Source organism: Cololabis saira, chromosome 10 (genome assembly GCF_033807715.1).
Source record: "Cololabis saira isolate AMF1-May2022 chromosome 10, fColSai1.1, whole genome shotgun sequence".
Taxonomy (NCBI): domain Eukaryota; kingdom Metazoa; phylum Chordata; class Actinopteri; order Beloniformes; family Belonidae; genus Cololabis; species Cololabis saira.
In genome coordinates this window covers 18,154,929-18,176,884 of record NC_084596.1, presented here as the reverse complement: position 1 = coordinate 18,176,884, position 21,956 = coordinate 18,154,929, and the positions used below count along the sequence as shown (strand labels likewise).

Below are 21,956 nucleotides of genomic sequence, written 5' to 3'. Positions count from 1 at the left end.
ATCCATAAACTAGAACCAAAACTAGAGAGAGATTAATGCAGTGCTATTTGAAGGCCAGATGATCATTCGTTATAACTTTTAAACTTGGTTATTTTTGCAATGCTTTTTGTAGAATGTTTTCTAACATTGTCTATTATTTAGCTCTGTCTTATCCAGAGTATGAGGTCTCTTAAGATCTGTATCACTTTAACATTTTCTTGGCTGTTTTCTCATCTTCGATCAGAGAGCGTTTGAAATACAAGTTGAAACAAAGGATCCTCCCCTACTTTTAAAAAAAGGATTTCTTCAAAGAACTTACAGTGAGACATCCAGCTGTGTCTTTACAGTGATTTCTTCTGTGAGAAACAAACTTGCATCAGTTGCGTCATTTTTTTCACTTCTGTAGAGCATGAAAGATATTAGATCCCACATCTCACAGCAGTAACCACATTTGGAGTACATTCTGTTAAACAATCCCATTACCCCAAAAACAAAACAAAACAAGGAAAAGGAACGAAACAACAAATAAAGCTCAGTCCCTTTCAGAGTGTTCAGTTCATTTTACCAATATCATACTTTTTAAACACAGAATAAGTGTTTTTATGCATTTAGGAGCATCCTCATGATATTTTTTTATCCTGAAGCATGTGTACAATTAGATGTGCATTGTACATAAAAAAATGATGGAGGGAGGGAAAGAGCATTTACGTCAATATTGATTATACTGTAGATTTAAAGAGAAGATGTGTGATGCATGCTTTTAAACGGGAGGCTTTGATTTTCTTTATTGCACTGCCCTCTGTTGGATACTTTTAGAACTGCATGGTTGAGAAATAACTCCGTCACAACTCTGGAGTAGAAAACTACTTTTTCATAAGCCTTACTTATCGCACAGCGTTTTTACAGAATGTGAAGAGGAGCTACAGGAACAAAATTGATGTAAAGACAGTTTTTTATCTTTTACTGGGGCGAGATAAAAGAAAGTCCATTCCTTCAACTTCTACACTCATTTCATCTACAGACAGTGCTGTTACTGAGGTGACACACACACACACACACACACACACACACACACACACACACACACACACACACACACACACACACACACACACACACACACACACACACACACACACACACACACACACACACACACAACAAAGCTAACCACAACCTCAAGTACAACCTTCACTGTTATCATTGTATGACTAATCCTAATAATATCTTAATCTCAGTTTACATCTTCACGCTAAACGTGACCAGGACCCCAAACATCGGCCTCATTAAGGACTAGTCACAACTAGGTCAGTGATTACACCTAAACAGGTCCTAACGAGGATGCTCCTGTAGTCTTGTCTATGATTAAATTGCCATGCAGTTTATTTTTGAAATATTAAGTTGTTAAATTAAGGGTAGACAGTTGAATTGGTTGAACAATTATTGGCAATTTCACAATGATTGGTACTGGACACAGAAAAAACCCATATTGATTAACCTGAACAGATGGTAATGTGTATTGTAAACAAAATACAAGCATAATGTTCAAAATGCATGTGCGAGTAAATGTCAGCTTCTAGTGTGATTGTATTCTATTTAAGTTCAAGAGAGCCAGGTTTCTGTGTTTTCTGTTTGTATCTTAAAGAGATGAGAAAATGTACTGGGATGTCCTGGACAGAGAGAAGACGGTAAAACTGCAGACTCTACGGTCAGTTGGTGAACTCAAGAGCAGGATGAACTTTCAGACACCACTTGTATTATTTTTACAGTTCATTGTATCATGACTATGCATAAATAAACGTTGGTTATATAGTGCTTTTCATGATGCATTGTGGGATACATTGAGTGCAAAATACAGGGTATTACCGTAAATAATATTCAGACGGCACTACAAAAACGCACACTATGAAGTGCCATATCTAGTGAGTAGGAGACAACATGACATGTCTAATGAGGAAAAAACAGCAACGAGCAGGTGAAATTAACCCAAATGCATGTTTATTGAAGTCAACAACTGAACTGGTATTCTAACAAAAAAGAAAAAAGGGGAAAAAAAAAACAAAACCAAAACAAAACACTTTATGAACATAACCAACAGACGCAAAACCCACCACTGTCATGGCCGGGTCTCGCATGACATCATCCATCATAGTACAAATAAACATACATGACAGAACTATTCCCATGTGATATGGATTTTACTCTAAAGGAAGACTTGTCATCCAAAAAATTAATAAAAAAACAAATAAGATTTTTTTTTCTTTCTTTTTTCTAAGTCATCGAAAAATGAACATTTTTGTGTATACAACACACATTAAAAGTGTCTCTGGAGTCTGTTTGGGTCATTTAATACACACTGCACACTTCACACACATACCCACACATACGTACAAATACACCATAGTCACGCACGTCATGCCTGCTGTGCATATCCGAATATGTGTGTGGATGTGCATGTACCCCAAGTGTGTATGAGTGAGCATGTAAGAGTTGTTAGGTTTTTTTTTTTTTGTTTGTTTGTTTGTTTTTTCTCGGTAAAGGCAATACTATATACACGAAAATATATTAAAATGGTTGTTGAAACAATAAAACATGGAAAACTAAATTTCTAACATTCAAGTTTCAGAGAATCTATTTAGAAAAGACGATGATTATCGCTGAAAGTAACAACTGAAGATTATGCACAGCTTAAAAAACAAAAACATAATTTAAAAATAAAATATTCTACAAAAAGAGAGAAAAAAAAAAAAGAAAAGACATGAGCGGCAGCTAGTGGTGACTGCCTGAAGAGGAGTTGGCAAGTCAGGCGGAGGGGCAGTTCAGCTCCGGCGGAGTGAAGACGGAGGAGAAAAGCTGTTGTTTGCTGGCACCTGGTGACTGTTGGTCATTACTGCACGGATGTGATGGGACATACTGAGACGCCACCGAGTGTTGGTGGGGTTTTTCATGAAGTCGGAAAAAGCAGAATGAGTCCTACTTGGTTGGGTGGTCTTATGTGTGTGTGTGTGTGTGTGTGTGTGAGTGTGTGTGTTGAGGAGGTACAGATGGATCTAACTGGGGCACAGTCTATGTTTGCAGATCAGAAGACAGCAGGGAGGCCGGCCGGCCGGGCAGACCGCCGCTCTCGTCCCGGGAGAGAAGCTCGTCAGCACTTCTCGTCGCCCAAACTATCTACAGTTTCCAACCATTTCTCATGCAAGCTACATGCTAGCACATCAAGTAAGACGAAAGACAGGACGATAAATTACAGGCAAATACAGGTCCATTAGTTCTGAAAAGACATTACACTTTGTTGAGTATGAGGCAAGTATTCCTTTTCTCCATTCACAAGGTAGTTTGACGGAGGCTAAATACAGTTCGTTGCTAACATCTTTGAAGTGAAGTGACTCGCTCTCCGAGACAAAGCTAAGTCCTCTGGTCTGCAGACATAAGAGGGGAAATCTTCCTTTTATTTGAAAATATCCAGTGCATATCAAAGAAAACCCTTCTGGCAGCTAAGCCTACTTCAACCTGTCGGGGGTCGTGGTGAAGTGAGAAAATGCAAACTCCGGACAGAAAGGCCTCTACTGACCAGCATGGTTTCCAGCACCATCTTTGCCGTGAGGCGACTCCACCGCTCACGTGCACCGTTAAAATCACCATCAGCAATAAACTAACCACCAAATTCTTCAAGCCCCAGCTCTCGAGGTGGAAAAAGAAAAAGAAAATAAATAAAAAGATGACCTTTTCAGGAGCCATCACCCATTACAGTATGTGTAAAATATCTGAAAGCAAGCTGACATGTTTGCTTTCAAAGCAGCCTGCTGGGCAGAAGTTAACAACAAAGCTGTGAAAGGTACAGAAAAAAAAAAACAGTCCCTGAACATTCCCATGAAAGGTGTACAAAAACTATCACAGAGATCACTGTCTATAGGTTGACTGACAACAGCAAAGGGAATCGTCTCCGAAGCACTCCCACAGATCTGCAGAGATCAGTCAGCATACATCTAGAGGCGCTACTGCTACGGCACGTCTACACGAGCTCCTGAAAGAACAAAGACCGGCGGGGGGAGTCGGACATCGATCGGAGATGGAGGCAGGAAAGGAGTGATGAGAGGAGGAGAGACGGGGTGAAGGTGGATCAGGACGCAGACCGGCTGATTGATTAAACTATGAAAAGAAATGGACGTGAAGCAGAGGGAGAAAAAGGGAAGAGGACGCGTAAGTCCCTAAATGACTTTCTTCAGTGTTATTGCAGCTCAGACTCGCGCTCGGCACCCTGCCTGACAAACTAGACCTTGGCATGTGTACAGTCTGCAGTCCAGAACCTCTTAGTTAGATTGCAATCAATTTCTTTGACCGGGCCAAGTGGAGTTTGCCACTGCCAAGGCGAACTCCCAACCTTAATAAAACACTGTTCATTTATGGGAACCCTTTGTTAAGCCGATGAAAGAGTCCTGCTTGTAACGACACACAAAAAAAGCCATAATGGAAGGATTGTTTTCTTTCCTTCTCTTCGCTGGGAAGTTTGTCATAGTGGATGTTGGCAGTCCTGTTTGTCCCTGGAGGGAAAAAAAGGAAAAAAAAAAGTTTTCTCCTCCTCAAGGCAGCTTTCTGGAGGAAGTACATGATGTCACAACCCAATGAATTTAATGCCGGGCGGCCTCGCCAAGACAAGCAGTCGGTTGCAGGGAGAAAGATGGTGAAGGTGAGAGTCAGGACCAGCAGGGCCAAGTGGAGGGAACACCACATAAAACACAAGCACCAGGCAGCAGCACTCCAGAGGAGCTCCATCAAACTCTCAGACACCTTTCCGAAGCCTTGTTCAGCTGAGGTTTTTGCTATAGACGAGTGTTTTGGAGCAGAGGGCCGACGGAGAGAGGAGAGACTGGCAACACTGAATTCAGCAAAAATGTAAAAATGGGAAAGAAGTAAATCGAAAACCTCAAACTCAAAACACAAGTAGGGCATCAGATTTTTGGACTCCTCAACTGATAAACCAACAGACAACCATTAACACTGACAGAAACACAGCGAGACGTGAGAAAAAACTCTCCAAGTTCCCCAAAAAATGAACCAAAATCAAATAAAAGGGCAATTTAAATAAAAATCGAAGGAAAACATTCGTCATACAAATATTTGCAGTTAAGGTTAGTTTTCATCGCAACATCATAGTTATTTGTACAGTTTTTTCCCCAGATATTGATATTTTCGACTCTGCATTTCCACGCACGTAATGAAAACAGGCAGGCTTTTTTTTTGAGTATATAAGTTACTGTAATGCAGTAACAGTGTATGAGAGAGAAGAGATAGAAGTAGGAGAGACAGAAGGTAGAAACAAGACAGAGAGTGTATTTACAGCACACCGAAAATTTTCTGTCAAGTAAAAAGAATGCTATATAATTCTATATATATTTATATATATATATATATATTTATATATGTATACTGGAGCCACTCGGCTTGTTAACTCAAGATGGAAATGCGATGTTTGCACAAGTATTGTATGATTTGTGTTGGTGCACTGGGGAAAAAAAAGGTTTTTGTGAGGACAAAGGGAGTAGTTAGATGGCATGATGGGAGGAAATTATATTTGCCGATAGAGATTAAAAAAGAAAGAAAAAGGGGGGCCGGAGGATGTGTTACTAATATAGGGGGATCACATTTCTCAGCCTCCCCCGGGAGGTACTGGAGAGGAGAATTCGGCCGATGGTTGAACCTCGGATCCAGGAAGAAAAACGCGGTTTTCATCCCGGTCGTGGAACACTGGACCAGCTCTATACCCTCCGCAGGGTGCTTGAGGATTTATGGGAGTTTGCCCAACCAGTCCACATGTGTTTTATGGATCGGGAGAAGGGATTCGACTAGGGGATGCGCCGCAAGTATGGGGTCCGGGGCTCTCTACAGTAGTAGGTCAGACTTGTTCCCAGTGCATGTTGGACTCCGGCAGGGCTGCCCTTTGTCACCGGTCCTGTTCATAATCTTTATGGGCAGGATTTGTAGGCGTAGCCAGGGTCCAGAGAGGATCCAGTTTGGGAACCAAGGAATTTCATCACTGCTTTTTACAGATGATGTTGTCCTGTTGGCTTCATCAGACCAGGACCCTCAGCATGTGCTGGGGCGGTTTGAAGCGAGGTGCAACGCGGCAGGGATGAAAATTAGCACCGAGGCCATGTGTTCTCCACCAGGGGTGGCATGCCTTCTCCGGGTGGGTGGAGAAGTCCTGCCTCAGGTGGAGGAGTTCAAGTATCTCGGGGTCTTGTTCACGAGTGAGGGAACGATGGAGCGTGAGATTGACAGACGGATCGGTGCAGCGTCCGCAGTTATGCGGTCGGTGTACCGGACCGTCGTGCTGAAGAAAGAGCTGAGTCTAAAGGCAAAGTTCTCGATTTACCGGTCAATCTACGCACCTACCCTCACCTATGATCATGAACTTTGGGTGATGACCGAAAGGATAAGATCGCAGATACAAGCGGCCGAGATGAGTTTCCTCCGCAGGGTGGCTGGACGCTCCCTTAGAGATAGGGTGAGGAGTTCGGTCACCCGGGAGGAGCTCGGAGTCGAGCCGCTACTCCTTCACATTGAGAGGAGTCAGCTGAGGTGGCTTGGGCATCCGATACAGATGCCCCCTGGACGCCTCCCTAGGGAGGTGTTCCAGGCAAGTCCCACCGGGAGGAAAACCCTGGGGACTATGTCTCTCGGCTGGCCTGGGGACACCTCATAATCCCCATCCCCCCGAAGAGCTGGAGGAAGTCTGAGCATCTCTGCTCAGACTGCTGCCCTGCGACCGCGTCCCGGATAAGCGGATGAAGATGGATGGATGGATGGTACAAATTTGGTTGAGATGGATTTCTCTGTCACAAGGATGTTTGCAAGGGGGGTTGAGCCTGGTTTTGACGGAGAGAATGGGGACACAAATGTGAGAGGACAAACCTGGGCTGGTTGAAACGTTGAGGAGACAGGTTGAGAAGTGAAAATATCAGCTGAAGATGTTGAAATCGTGACTTACAATTTAACTTTTCCGCTGCGTCGACAGCGAGAAATAGGACGCCTGTGTGAACATCGGTTAATGTGTCAGAATAGAGACGTGTTAGTGGGAAGCTTGCGTTTGTTAATCTGAGCATCTACAAGCATTCAAGTCTGCGCGAAAACTGATTTGCCCCAAACTTGCTCATTTATGTACGTTTGTTTGTTTGAGTGTGGAGATTCAGTTCATCTGAATGTCAGTGCAAAGTCTCACTTCCCTGTAACAATGCAAAGAGGGTAGTTGAACTTAAGCTCATCCCTTTATCCCACCAACAGTCTTTTCCCTCCCTTCCCCTCCCACTTTCCCTCCAACAGAGTGAAGAACTGAAGCGCTGTGAAAACAAATGGACGTTGTTTTTTTCCTTCACTCCACTCCACTCCACTCCTCTTCCCCCCACCACTCTGTCCCCTGTCTAGATGAAGTATTCCTTCTTGTCCTCTGCTCCAGAGTGGCCGCCCTCCGCGTTGATGATAGCCGTGTCGGCATCGGGGGCGTCATCCGAGCCCTTGGCCTCGTGGGTCAGATACGTTCCTGTGACACGAGACAGAAGAAAATAGAAAAACAGACCCAGTGAGCAGGAGGCGAAGGGAAAAGGGAGGAGTAATGACACTGCTGATATGAGACCAGCACAGATTTTCTGGAGTCAACTGTCAACATGTCCGTATGATTTATAAGTATTTGTGTCGAGGGTTTTGCTTTTGCTTCCTTTTTTCTTTTTTTTTGATTGGGGGTTTCATAATTAACCACGATTAATTATTTCATTTCATTTCATTTCATTTCATTTCATTTCATTTTTATTTATTCTGGTCATGGAAATATGCAAAGAAAAAAAGCAAGCAAGTAAAATGACAACACAATCAAAAACATATTCCAGAACCAGAAAGGAGCAGGAAGAAGAAAATCTTATTATACCTGCCCCTCCCTCAAAAGAAAACTGAACAATAATAACAGATGGTCTGCACAATTACTCAGTTAATATCACAAGAAAAGAAAAACAAGAAAATAAATTGTCTGTCTCCATACGCATATATTATATATTTAGACTATTTCATACATACATTGCTATTTTTTTCCTCTTTTAATTTATATTTAAACTGAAATATGTTTATACAGCACTTTAAATCATAATTTAATGAATTCCATAACTTAATTCCAACAATTGAAGTGCTCATCTGCTTTAAGGTTGTTCGGGCAAATAAATGTTTAAAATTAAATTTTCTGCGACTATCTTCGTTATTTAAACTGAAAGTAAACATGTATTGTAAGTTTTCTGGTAATAATTTACATTTAGCTGTGTACATGATTGTGAGTGTCTGTAACTTAACCAAATCCTCAAGTTTCAGTAATCTTGATCCAAAAAATAATCTGTTGGTGTGTTCTCTGTAATGTGTATTGAAAATAACTCTAAGTGCTCTTTTCTGTAATAAAAATAAAGTATTCATATTAGTTGGATATGTGTTGCCCCAGATCGCAACACAATAAGATAAATAAGGCAAAATTAATGAACAATATAAGATTCTCATTACTGTATAATTTAACACAAACTTAGCCTTGTTCAAAACAAAAATATTTTTGCACACTTTTGATTTTACATGAGATATATGAGCTTTCCATGTCAATTTATCATCTATAATAACCCCTAAAAACCTAAATGAAATTATGAAAAGAGAACATTGATATTCTTGCACCGTAACAGCCCAGGGGTCACATGACAGTAGCGTTGCTAAATTCAGGTAAAATAATACACATAATTATGCTTTATATTCAAATGTAAATGTAAAAACAGATGCCAGTTTTGTCAAAAATGTCAACATTTCAAACATAAGGCAGCATAAAGTTGCCTCTATTTGGTCATTTGTGTGTATCCAGGTAGGCAGCAGAGCAGAGCGGCTGTGCAAAAGCACAGCTTTAAGAATAATGAGCGGAGGCCTGTAAAAGAGCAATTTGGCCTGCACTATTTCATCCTGTGCAACCCTGAGCCGTGTGTCCCTGCACCTCGGTGAGTGATGGCTTCAGGTGAGTCTTCCTGGGAAACGTCTGGATTGGCAGGGTCCCATTCAATATTTTAATTTACTTTATTTACAGTATATAGAGCCAATTCACAACAGAAGTCATTGAAAGGCTTTTTCCACAGAGAACACGTTCGATAAATTAGGTGGAATCTGATTCAGACCGAGTTCCGACGTTCCAGTTCAGTCTAATTCGCTGTTAACTCCGTTAATCCAGTCCAGTCCAACAAAGTCCACGTTCAAAATGCATATACAGTAACGGCTGTTTAAAAAACAGCCATAGCTAAAGAAATGAGTCAAACCTTTAGCAACCTGAGCGAGTGAGGACGCGCGGTCCGACCTTATAGGTGTTAAAGAAAGCAGCGTTGACAACAGCTCGGCCAACGAGCAACGACTCGGAGCAGCAAATGCAGAAACCTTTGTTGTGTGTATGTTGTAGTGGATATCTGGAATGCGGTGGATAAAATATAAATGTATGTAAATGAGGTGCATTTCCCACAACCCCCTGATGTGAGAGGAAGCCCTCATACTTGGATTTGATTGCTCAGAGTCGTTGGATTGAGGACCCCCGCGTCCACTGACAGATAAGTGATTAACCCCGATCTGCAGGGATTCACAAGTTTCGGGACAGAAAGTCCTGAGGACAAACACGGCTAATAATCTCACCATTTGCAGATGTGGCAGTTAAAAGAATAGATTTACTAAACCTCCAAAAGTCACAAAGCCATTTGTTATTTAAGCGATGCAATATTGAGGTTTAGATCTTTACACTGGCTTCCTATCCGTCACAGAATAGATTTTAAAGGGGACCTATTATAAAAAACATGTTTTCTCTTGCTTTAACATGTATAAAGTGGTCTCCCCTCAGCCTGCCAACTCAGAGAAGGAGGAAAGCAACCAAATTCTGCAGTGTCTGTACAGCCGCCCGGATGAGCCGTCCAGTGTGATGTGGCTTCTACGAGCCGTTCAGATTTGTGAAACCACGCCCACAACTAACTCCGCCGGCCCGGAGCTTCCGCCATTTTTTCGCAGCGATGTATCGCGTCATTCAGGCAGCCAATCAGCACAGTGCCTCATTATCATAGCCCCGCCCACTCAGAATCCCGCATAGATAATGAGGTTAGAGAATGGGAAGATAAAGACATGGCTCAGAGGCTGAATTTCTAATTTATTTAGCAAAAACAATCAAAAGCTTGTTTTTTAAGACATTCAAGGCCTGTTATAAATAGGTATTAGATGCCATAATAGGTCCCCTTTAAAATCCTGCTGTTGGTTTAATAATCTCTAAATGGTCTCGGACCAAAACACGTCTCTGATCTCCTGGTCCACGATGAACCAACCTCAGGTCGTGAGGGTCAGGCCTACTTTCTGTATACAGAGTTAAAACCAAACAAGTGAGGCAGCGTTCAGATTTTATGCTCCCCACCTGTGGAACTAACTCCCAGAATGCATCAGGGCTGCTGAAACTCTCAGTTGCTTTAAATCAAGGTTGAAAACAATGCACTATAACTCTTTTACTTTTATTAACGCTTGTTTCTCTTCAAAATGATTAGATCACATAAATTCAATGATCCAATGATTAAATGAGTAACTAGTCAAAACATCCACAAGAAATAGGTGAAACCTTCAGTAAAATATTGTTAACACATGTTAATACTAAGAATATTTCGCTTTTCATCGAGGGAAGCGAGAGTCACTTTTATTTACGAGTCACTGCACCGTATGCGGTTTGCTAACGTCTAAAGGCACCTGAGCACAGGTGTTGAAAGCACTCAGGAGGAATCACTGGAGCAGTGACACGGTCATGAGCCGCCACCTGTGAGCATCGGCCACCGGGCGGTCATGTTCAATGATCTGGACCAGCGCTGGCTGGCATGATGTACTTATCAAGCCTCCCGTACAGGTGGCCAGATATTACCTGGATAAATATCCACTTATACTGATTCATTAGGTCTTATTCCACTTGAGAGGTAGCCACATTTATGCTTATTATGTGCATAAGTGCACTTGCACGTCTGTCCGTCCTTCCGTTCCTCCGGATATCTCTAAGTGTGACATCCAGGCTTCATGTGAACGCTTCCATATTCATGCCAGCGTGTGCTCATCCAAGCATGCGTGAGTGTGAGTGTGAGTGTGTGTCTTTATGCATCTGTGTGTCGGCGTAAGCGGGCGACCTTTGTGTCTGATGAGGTATCTGCCGAGGACGATAAGGAGGCAGAGCAGGATGAAGACGATGACGGCCACCACCCCTCCGATCACGGCGTGGTCCACCCCCGAAGATGTCGACATGGCTGTGGGGTCTTCAGAGGAGGTCAGGCGGTGGGATAAAAGATGGAGAGGTCAGGACCAGGGAGAGGAAATGGCAAGAGGGAAAGCGTGTCGTCAAGATAAGAGCATTGAAGTACGAGAAAGGGAAGAATGGACGAGGCGAAATGAAAGAAAGCAATTTAAAATGAGGAAAAATACAAGTTTGAAATATGTAGAAAGAGGGATGGAGGACAGAAAAGAGGAAGAAAGGGGCAGCGGATGAATATTCGGGAAAAATTGGAGACGGATGATGAAAGGCAGAAGAAACAGAGAGAAAGACAAATGGGGAGCGTGACAGAGAGAAGGCAAAGAGAAAGAACAGGAGAGAGCAGTCAGTAAATAACACCCTCGACTGTAAACCTGACGGGCACAAACACAGGGAAGAAAATCAAATATAAAAGACAGGCGAAAAAAAGAAGGAGGCTATTTCATCACCCTCAATTAAAAATTGTTTGTGTAAAATTTGCAGCAGTGTCGCGGAGCTGACCGACTCCTGGTGGAGGACGCTGGTGGCGACGCACACCCCCTTGATGTTGGGTGAAGCCCTCGCCCCTTCAGCCGCGGCCGTCTCTCGCTTCACATTAAAAAAGAAAAAATATGCTCCTCTATGAACTCAACTCAAAATGCAGGGCCGGATCCAGGGCGAGAGATCTAGGTGTCACATTGCAGCCCAGACTTACAGTAGATGTGGTGCCTGAATGAATCTGCTGGTTGAATCCAGCCACGGCAGATGTGCACTTACGAGAATGTGTCATTAACTTTGGCCAACATTTATTATTTTGGTTCATTCAGCATATTGACATTCCCCTCATAGTCTAGGAACAATAGCTCTCAGGTTTCTAGATACCCGAGGTCGAACCAACGACAACAGTGATTTTTATTATCTTTAGGGTCTCCTATTAGTGAAATTGGATGTTGTGGTTTTTGATTTTGGGGGGAAAGTCAGAAATGAAAGCCCATAATTTGAGATGAAATTTCACTTAGTTTTTTTCTTTTTTTTTTAATTATTATAAAGTTATGTTATTTGTGAAAGGGGCAGATCAGATAAGATTCTTCTTCTTTCTGCTCCCTTTTCATTCACAAGTTAGGAACATTTGTATTTGTGTTTGTATTAAATTGTTTTGTTTTTTGAATGAAATAAAGAATAAATGAATGAATGAAAAAAAAAAAGAATGCTCACTCTTTTCTGCATCTAACTTGCTGAGGTATGAACCATGAACTATACGTTTTTATTACCAAAAAGTACAATTTCCGCCTAAACTAAAGGTTGATTAGACAGCCACCTGGTTCATACCTCAGCAAGTTTGATGCAGAAAAGAGTGAGTACTTGTCAGGGTTTGGAGTAGTTTCTAAAGAGCCAAAAAAACTAATTTACCCCCAAAATCAAAAACCACAACATCCAATTTCACTAATAGGAGACCCTAAAGAAAATAAAAATCACTGTTGTGGTTGGTTCTACTTCGGGTAGGGGTACCTCGAAAACTAAAGCCTTTTTTGAGGGCTTGTTCCTAGACTATCAGTCGTCATATCATGTTTTATTTTATTGTGTAATCTGCTGGTTTCTATAAAATACATGATTTAAAAAATAAATAAATACAAAAAAAAGAGCACATCTATCTCACCGCTCCCTGGTTTAAAAATGTCCCATTTGTTTAGCAGCTCTGAGTTTTCTGCTTTTGTTGCGTCTCAAAGCGAGATCGGGGTACAATTATCCAGCCTCCGCATATTTTTCTCCCCCTACGGCTTCGAATCGTTGCCTCTATGCACCTCTGACGTGTGAAGTTCAAACTCTTTGGCGACTGAGTTTCGCTTTTGCTGCAAAAATCAGCAACCTCTCACCTCTTTTTTTACATGGGCAAGATCGGGGATGAGATGAAGAGTCATCGTGTGAAACAGACATCTTCAAAGGCCCGGGCTTTTTTTCCAGACCGGCAACCTTTTCACATCTGCAGGTTTAGTCAATTGGGCATTGCAGATGATATCGACGACAATGATTTTACACATCGCTTCATTTGCCCATCCTTTCAGACTCTTTCAGACCGCGGGCGTCAACATGAAAGTCACCCCGAGAAGAAGAACTCAAGAGCAGCACTTCTCATACCAAAACTCTTCAAAAAAAAAGATGATTTGCAGGGATAAAAAGGTGTACGGAAGAGAGACCAGCTGCCACGTGGCAAGTGTTTGAGGGGTCAAATCTATGGAGCCAAATCAAGGCCAAAAGTTTTGCTAATTTGAAAATAAAATTTGAACCTGAAAATTCTTTTTTACAGTTTCAATTTTCTTTTTTTCAGTATCAGATCTTTTTTTCAGTTTCAAATCTTTTTATTTCAGTTTCAAATCTTTTTTTCAGTTTCATGTCTTTTTTTTCAGTTTCAGACTTTTGGCCCCGATCTGGCGTGGGGGGCGTGGCATAAACTGAGAGGGGCGTGGCATCATGAGTGACAGCAGAACAGAGAAGGCGGGGGACGTTCCTCAGTCATGTTGCCTTCAGGAAACGTAGGTTGCAGAAGTTATCAGTAGAAGTATGATTCAACAATACACCATATTCACGTGATTGGCAGTGGAAAAAACTGATATTAGTGACACATTTCTGTTTAAAAAGCTGTTTTAGACCGTACTTGGCACCAATCGCAGTATAAAACCAATAAACTATGCCAGACTGTACAGTTCAACAGCCACAGTTTAAAGTTTGACATTTCCCACTTCCACATACTACCAAGTACGGTCTAAAACAGCTTTTTAAACAGAAATGTGTCACTAATATCAGTTTTTTCCACTGCCAATCACGTGAATATGGTGTATATACAGTGTTGAATCAAACTTCTACTGATAACTGATAACATCTACTGGCAACATGACTGAGGAACGTCCCCCGCCTTCTCTGTTCTGCTGTCACTCATGACACCACGCCCCTCTCAGTTGATGCCACGCCCCCCACGCCAGATCGGGGCCAAAAGTCTGAACCTGAAAAAAAAAATTGAAACTGGAAAAAAAAGAAGTGAAACTGAAAAAAAAGATGTGAAACTGAAAAAAAAGACGTGAAACTGAAAAAAAAGACGTGAAACTGAAAAAAAAAGATTTGAAACTGAAAAAAAGATTTGAAACTGAAAAAAAAAGATTTGAAACTGAAAAAAAGATTTGAAACTGAAATAAAAAGATTTGAAACTGAAAAAAAGATCTGATACTGAAAAAAATAAAATTGAAACTGTAAAAAAGAATTCAAATTTTATTTTCAAATTAGCAAAACTTTTGGCCTTGATTTGGCTCCACAAAAATCAGCGAAGGAGCGAGGATAAAACCAGAAGAAGGAAAAACTGGCTTACGCTTAAAAATCAGATTACATTGATGAGACAAAGCGGCAAAATCAACAGCCACAGACACCCAGAGATGTGAAGACATAGCTGAAACCAAAGATGGCCGTGAGGAACAGGTTACAACCAGCCGGGACGTCGGATGGTGATGCAATTGGTCAATTTAGGAAGAAGAAGAAGAAGAAGTCACACCTCTGCCACTGAGAGAAGCGAGGGGCCTGACAACATCTACCCAGAGGACAGCTGAAGAGAGCGAACAAGAGGATGGAGGAAAGGAGGGTGGGGGGCTCCAGGCAGAACAAAAGAACACACACACACACACACACACACACACACACACACACACACACACACACACACACACACACACACACACACACACACACACACTGCCTGGCCAGCGTGGAGGTGACAGGGCCATGCTGACGAGGCGAGAATGAGAATGAGCCTATAAATCCTCCTGTCAGCATCAAAGGAGAGCAGACAAGAACCTCGACGACTGACCCCCCCCCCCCCCCTCCTCCTGGAGAACATTAACACGCAACACACACACACACACAGGAAGTGGAACACGGTGTAAATCACTAGCACCACTTAAGTGGTCGTGTCTGTGCGTGGTGTAACTGCACGTGAACAGCAAAGTGTTGTGTGGGTGGGGAGTATAAAATATTCATCCCTCTGTTCAGGAGTTCAAAGGGGTGTCCAGACTACGCTCCTTCTCCCCCTCCTCTACTCCCCCAGCACGTCAGACAGACAGGTAACAGACAGAACTACAGACAGTCAGAAGGACGAGTGGACGAGAAGTCAAGACGACAAAAAAAAGAGTCACAAATATGGGTGACTGGTGGAAAAAGTTATACCTGTGATGTTGTCTGCAGCATCTTCTCAAGTGCATGAGCAGATGGATGGATGGATGGATGGATGGATGGATGGATGGATGAGTGAGAGGAGTGTTTTTTGGGGTGGAGATGAAGGTTAGGGGGTTATCGAGAGGAGGAAGGAGGAGAAGAAGAAAAGAAAAACATGAAACAGATGTGACACAGCCGCACCAATACCATTTAGTCCATCAGTGTTTTCGTTTTCATTCCTTTTACTGCGTGCGTGCGTGCATGTGTGCATGTAAAACACACTCCAAGTATCTTTGACAGCCAGACAATTTGTGTATTGAAGGAGAAAATAAGAAAGCAGCAACTTAAGTGGTTTTGTTTTTCCACTCCATTACTAAGCTCCTTGTGTGTGTGCAAGTGTGTAACTGGCTTTACCTGTGAAAGTGTAAACTCCATTCAGCCGGACGGAAACTGAGGGTGTGATGGAGGGGAGCGGGGGGGTGGCGCTGGCGGGGGGGGAGTCGGGAGCGAATGGCATGTCGGGGAACAGGGCGTTGGAGAGGGCGGTGGTGGGGGTGACGGCCGGGGAAGAGGAGGAGTCGGAGGTGAAGAGGAAGTCGCTGGAGTCGGAGCCCGAGCCGTAGAAGAGCTCGGGGGGGGGAGAGGAGGAGAAGGATGGGGACGGCGGGAAAGAACCAAGCGAGGGGAAAGTGGCGTCTGGGGAGTCTGGGTCGGGAAGATCTTCAATGGGCAAGCAAAGCGCATCGAAAAATAAAAGAAGACACCGTGGATTGAACGAGCGGGACACATCGAAGCGAGGGGGGGGGGAAAGAGGCGCCAAAATGTGCGAAAGCGGTTGGATGAGAGCGGTTGTGGTGGTGTGGTTGGATGAGAGAAAAAAAAAAAAGAACCACGGAACGACAAAACGGAAAAAAGAAGGAAAGAAAGAAAAAAAAAAGAAAATCAGAAGAGAAAAAAGATGGAAGTACAAGCAAAGGCACAAGAAACGACAGAAGAAATAAAAAAATGTGATGAAGAAACATAAAAGAAGAGCCCTCTCTGAACATGGATCCCCGCTCTTACCTTGCACCTGGAGAGTGTACTCCCCCTGGTTCTTCCCGATGCCGTTGTCCGCCGTGCACAGGTACACACCGTTGTCTGTTTTGTTGAGGGCAGAGAAGTAGAGCAGGGCGCCGTCGGGCTTGGCCAGTAGGGGGAGCTCTCCATCCTTCCTCACCCAGAGGTAGCTGTCAGGGCTGAGACACGACAGAAAGAAAGTGAGACGTGGATGGAACCAGAACCTGGGGTGAACTGTGCTTTGCTGGGTGAGGCGAAAAGAAAAGATGTAGTGATTGACGGTGAGGATGAGAGAAGAAGGGCGGGTTTGATTGGAAAAGGGGAGACTGGGATGATCTTGTGTGAGAAACAAAAAAGATAAAAGCTGCAGATGAAAGCACGTTAGAGCAAATAAGAGAAGGTATAACAGGAAAAAAAAAAAAACAACATTTCTGCAAACAGTAAAAGGACTGAAAGGAAAGCAAAGGGATGATGGATGGAAGGATCCATTTGGGAGCTTCCATAAGAAAGGAGGTTAAAAGAGAGGGAGTGTGACAACTGAATGAAAATCAGCATTTCAAATCTGCCCCTGTTAAAAAAAATCTATTCTGCGTAACAGATTGTATATGAGAGAGATAGCGAGACGTGCCTTGATAAAGGAATCAATTATGTAAATGTGCGAGTCCTTAAGCGCTGTACGGTAATTACATTGACGAGGAGTCTGAATCGGGGACAGACCTGAATGTCTTGGACTGATTAATCGCTCCTTGAAATATGAAAAACAAAACCTCAGCCAGCTCTGAGGAGGTGCAACCCGTACGTTTGTGGGTTTAGTTTGCTAACGAGCTGGTTCAGGTGGGAGCCTCGTCTACAGGCCCATCGCACAAACATTTCAAAATCTAGCCGGATGATTTCGAGTCATAAATCAGATCAATCCGTCGTTGCTGCCTGACAAAAAATCCCCAACTGTCTGGGAGCTAATGAAAAAGCTTTCTGGATGCTGGGGGTGGTGGTGCGTGGCCGTTCTCGGTCGGAGGAACCGTTTGTCTGCTTAATTCTGATAACAAACGAGAGTCCTGCATGCCAACTGCCTTCGACAGTGCTGCTGAGCAAACAGTTGGAGAGGCCGTGTCAAAGTTTCCAATATCTATCATTACAGGCGTATAAACGCTGAAGAGGTGCTCATGTGTTCACTCAGCTATTCTGCAGAAAATAAGAAATGATATATATATATTTTTAACCCTTAATAGCTTCAAAATGTCCTTCCTTGGGAGTTTTTCCCTACATGCCGCGTGCTAACCTGCAGTAAATCATTATCGCCACGTCGCCTCCGAGTGTGAGATAATATGCAATTAACCGAACAATTAACTTGATATTTTACAGGCTGCAGCTCGTGTTCTGTTATTGAATATAATGTTTACAAGCCAAGTCTTTGTTAACCAGGAGGCAGCTGAAGCGGAGTATGACTGATTCTGACATCATGAGATTGTTAGACCACAGCGCACCAATTCCCATCATGCAAAGCAGTTTCAGTCGGGCCTACTGAAAGGTGGAAACTTTCCAGCGGGTAAGCATGCGTTGGTAACAGTGTACAAATGTAATAAGACACTCTCTTTTGCAATGATGGGGACCTTTAATCTCGAACTATCACCGTGGCAAATAATTCACTTTTGGGTGTTTTGCTAAATTAGTCAGAGAAAGTCAGGGAAAAGCAAACTCAGAGATTTGTGTGGAAACAACGTCTTAAAAGACTGAGAACTAGTTTCTAAATGCTGAACCACGGAGTCAGCGGTTTTACCTCCAGCTTTCGACCGAGAGCCTCGGAGCTGCTGTGAAATCAGGGCTCAGTCAAGCGATATGTTTGGAGTAAGTTTTGAAAAGTGCAGTTCTAGAAAAACTCCCCAGTAGCAGGCGTTTAGATGCAAAGGATCCCAAACGCACGATACTAGCTGCCATGCAGCTGTTTATCCAACAGCTAATTAACTAACCTATGTGCCAGAATGTGCAGGACTCGCGCTACCTACTGAAAGTGCAACGAAAAACGGTAAGGAGGAAGACTTGGATTGAATCTGCGAGTAGGGAATATGAAATGCAGCCCTGCAGATCCTGGCGGCGTTACGCACCTGCTCAGAGAATCAGATTTATGCCCGCTCGGCAGATTGGAAGTTCAACTTAACAGTCTCGTAATGGGATTCTTCTACAGGACTTTGTGTACTTATGGCGTATCACACGCCATGGATTAGTGCGGCACAAAAGGTTTTTCTTTTCTTCTCCACATTAAAATGCCAGTTTCAGTTTAAGGAATATTTGCTTTCTCGTCAGACGCCTCGTAGCTCTTGGAGTCTTCCATCCTTACTATTGGCTAAAACCCAGCCAGAGCAACGTTGGAGTCCCGTCCCAGTCTTCTTCTTCAAATAGTGTGTACCGTTTATGACCCTGTCTGCTTTAAAGGACTGTCTCATACATCAACAAAGGTGGAAACTGTCCCGCAGAGCCAGAGTGGACATCATGGCAGAGGCGAATAATGTAACTGAAAGAGTGACCGAATTAAAGACCAACTCTTTGACAGCGTTTTAAAAGCGATTTAACCTCTGCGCCTACAGGGGGGGCCAACTGAGCTAAAAGTGGCAAAAGCGACTGTGTGCCGCTTTCGCTTAGCGGGGAGCCGACGTCACACTGCAGAGGTTACAGGAATGCATATGAGAACCCTGGAGAAAGTGGACACTCGGTGGATTGATTTTGTGCAGAGCCATGGTATTAAAGAGCCGGGGATCGCCGCCAACACCTGGCTCATTTTTCACCTGATTGTTTTACGAACTTTCATTATGTACGGGATGAATGAATGCACCACTGCCACTGGATCAGAGACAAATTGACTCCCTTCCTCCGGCGCAATCTGCCAGCAGTTCGGTGGCACCAGTGGTGGGAAATGCCCACACCATTAAAGTTTGAGCTGCAAAACTTAACAAAAGTTTCAACTTTGACCGTAGCTTGAAGGTGACTCAACTATTAAATATCTGGAGCGTACAAATAGCTGATCTGAGATCTGTCAGTCACTGTTCTCAGCAGACGCACCCTCCCCCATCAAACTGGGACGATTAAATCTTTGCAGTTTAACTCAACTGAAACTGCCCTAATCATTTTTTTACTAACAGTTTGATGCGTTTAATATCCTAACTTTGCAGTTCTTCTTGGATATATTGAGTCTCTCTGTTCTTTTTTTCCTTTATTCCCTGGTTTCGGAGGTTGCATTCAACTGTTCTGATTGAGTCCAGACTCAGCGGTGGATTTTCGAGATACCTCAGGCCTTTGGTGCAATAGCTCTAATGCAGTTACTCTGCCAAACACTAAACAACTGATGGAGGAAGTGAGTGGTTAGCTAGTGAAGAAACTGGAGCGTTTGGCTGCTAAAGACAGATATTCCCCTCTGGACCTGGTGACGACCAAAATGTAGCTCAAAGGAGAATAAATCCAGGTCCATTTCAAACAGAACTTCCCGTCTCTGCCATATTTGCAGATAACCTCTCATCTTTTGTTTAGTCGTTTCATTTGTTTTGAGAAGTATACCATTTAAATGCAGTAGAACCCTAAAATAGCCTGGTATTGGTAAAGGTACCGGATCTGGAGGACAGGGGGCTTTTGCATTTTTTAACTCTAGTTAGGGAAAAGTGCAAAGATGTTGCTGATGATTATGTTTAAAACCAGTTTTGGACAATGGAAAATATCTGGAGAAAGTGCTTGTGAGGTCGCTGAATGAACCAGATATCTACCGCCATCCCATCACAGGCGAGCTTAAACCAATCAGATCAACGGAGCAGGGACTGCTGAGGAAAAACAGGAGAAACCCCCAAAAACTCTGATCAAGGCCACTTTGGGGAAAATTAAAACCATCTTTCGAGAACATAAAAACCAGTCAGTTCTTTCCTACTTGACACTTCTGTTATCCGTCCATCGATTATCTATACCTGCTATCGCTGTGCAGGATCACAGGGATCTGCTGGAGCCTATCCCAGCTGCCTTTGGGTGAGAGCCAGGCGTTAACCCTGAACAGGTCACCGGCCAATCAGAGCCCCGTACAGACAGCCACACACACACAGATTCACATCTATGAACAATTCAGAATCTCCAGTTGACCAGAGATACATGTTTTTGGACCGAGGGAAGCCAGAGTGCCTGGAGAAAACTTACAAAAGCAGGTGAGAACATGCAATCTCCACGCAGAGAGACGGCCGCCAGGACTGAAACCAGTAACCTCCTTGCTGGTAGTGTTGTTTTTGTCAGCCTGTTTCAATTGTAGTTTTAGTCTAGTCTTTGGGTTAAGCTATCATTTTAGTTTTTATTAGTTTTAGTCACGTTCATACTCCTTTTAGTCGCGTCAAGTTTCAGTCGACTAAAAGTCTGAGCTAGTTTTAGTCAAAGATTGTATTTAGCCAAACCCATTTTACAATTCAGACAAGGTTCTCTTATTATTATATTATTGTTACTGTTTAGACTCAAGAATACATTCATTCTAGCTACAGAAGACTCTAATTTGATTTTACAACATATTCATTTTTCCGCATTTCTCCCCATCTTTTTCTTTTTCAACAACACATTGAGTTTTCTTTTCCACATCTATGTAGGAAAGTGTATCCAAAGATTGTCTCTTCTCCTTCTCCTTCTCCTTCTCCTCTGCCCCTTTCTCTATGTAACTTTGTTTTTAATTGACGTGAACCTAGAGCTCTGCGTTAACGGCATCAGCCTCTAACCTGCAGCTGCATCTTCTGGATCTGATTCCCCGCTGCAGCGACTGGGATTGAGGACGTGACGTCACCCAGCAGCAGAACTAAACCAGAGGAAACTACTAAAACATGGAGATTAAGGATCTTTGTTAGAGCGTTTCGTCTCATTTTGGTCAACGAAAATGAAGACACATTTTAGCAGAGTTTTTATTTTGCAATCTACATTTTAGTCTTGTTTTTATTCGTCTACGATATTGCATTATTTATTTAATTATAGTTATCGTCACATGACCAGCATTTTCGTTGCATCTTGTCTCGTTTTCCTGAGGTGATAAAGGTTCTTGACAACGATATTTAGTCACAATTTTCGTTGACGAAAGCAACTTTACTTGCTGTGAGGCAACAGTTCCCACCGCCGAGCCCCGGTGCCGCCCTGCTCCTGTTATAATTGGTACCACTGTGAGTAAACTGTTGACTTGTCACTTCTAAATCCAGCGCAGATATTTCCTGATTCGTCAGAAGCATCTGTGCCACGACACGAAAAACCAGCTGTTCCCGAGAGTAGAGACCTCAGTCGGAGGACCTTCGTCCAGCAGATCCACGTGAGCTTGTTTTCTCCAACGCTGCGGTTCTAGTCTGTAGGGAGTTTATTTCTGCCATTCGTGCTCTCTGTTTGGTTTGACCCGACCGAAACAGCTTCTTTCTCTCGCTAAATGACACAGGGCCCTGTTGGCTGAGAC

The 21,956-nt window shown here is 43.1% G+C and overlaps 1 protein-coding gene across 3 annotated transcripts in view; it reads right to left on the bottom strand.

The window, feature by feature from the left end:
* Window positions 1-1,960: 1,960 nt before the first annotated feature.
* cadm3 (cell adhesion molecule 3) overlaps window positions 1,961-21,956 on the bottom strand; it is a 121,428-nt gene continuing 101,432 nt past the window's right edge. The window contains exons 8-12 of one of the 3 annotated variants that reach the window (XM_061731872.1): window positions 16,523-16,695; window positions 15,875-16,180; window positions 15,473-15,493; window positions 11,169-11,294; window positions 1,961-7,516 (exon numbers count right to left, since the gene is read on the bottom strand). In XM_061731872.1, the coding sequence (XP_061587856.1) occupies window positions 7,398-7,516; window positions 11,169-11,294; window positions 15,473-15,493; window positions 15,875-16,180; window positions 16,523-16,695 (745 nt within the window). In that variant the 3' untranslated portion in view covers window positions 1,961-7,397. The remainder of the gene's footprint in view (window positions 7,517-11,168; window positions 11,295-15,472; window positions 15,494-15,874; window positions 16,181-16,522; window positions 16,696-21,956) is intronic. The other 2 variants (XM_061731873.1, XM_061731874.1) reach the window with 2 other exon arrangements.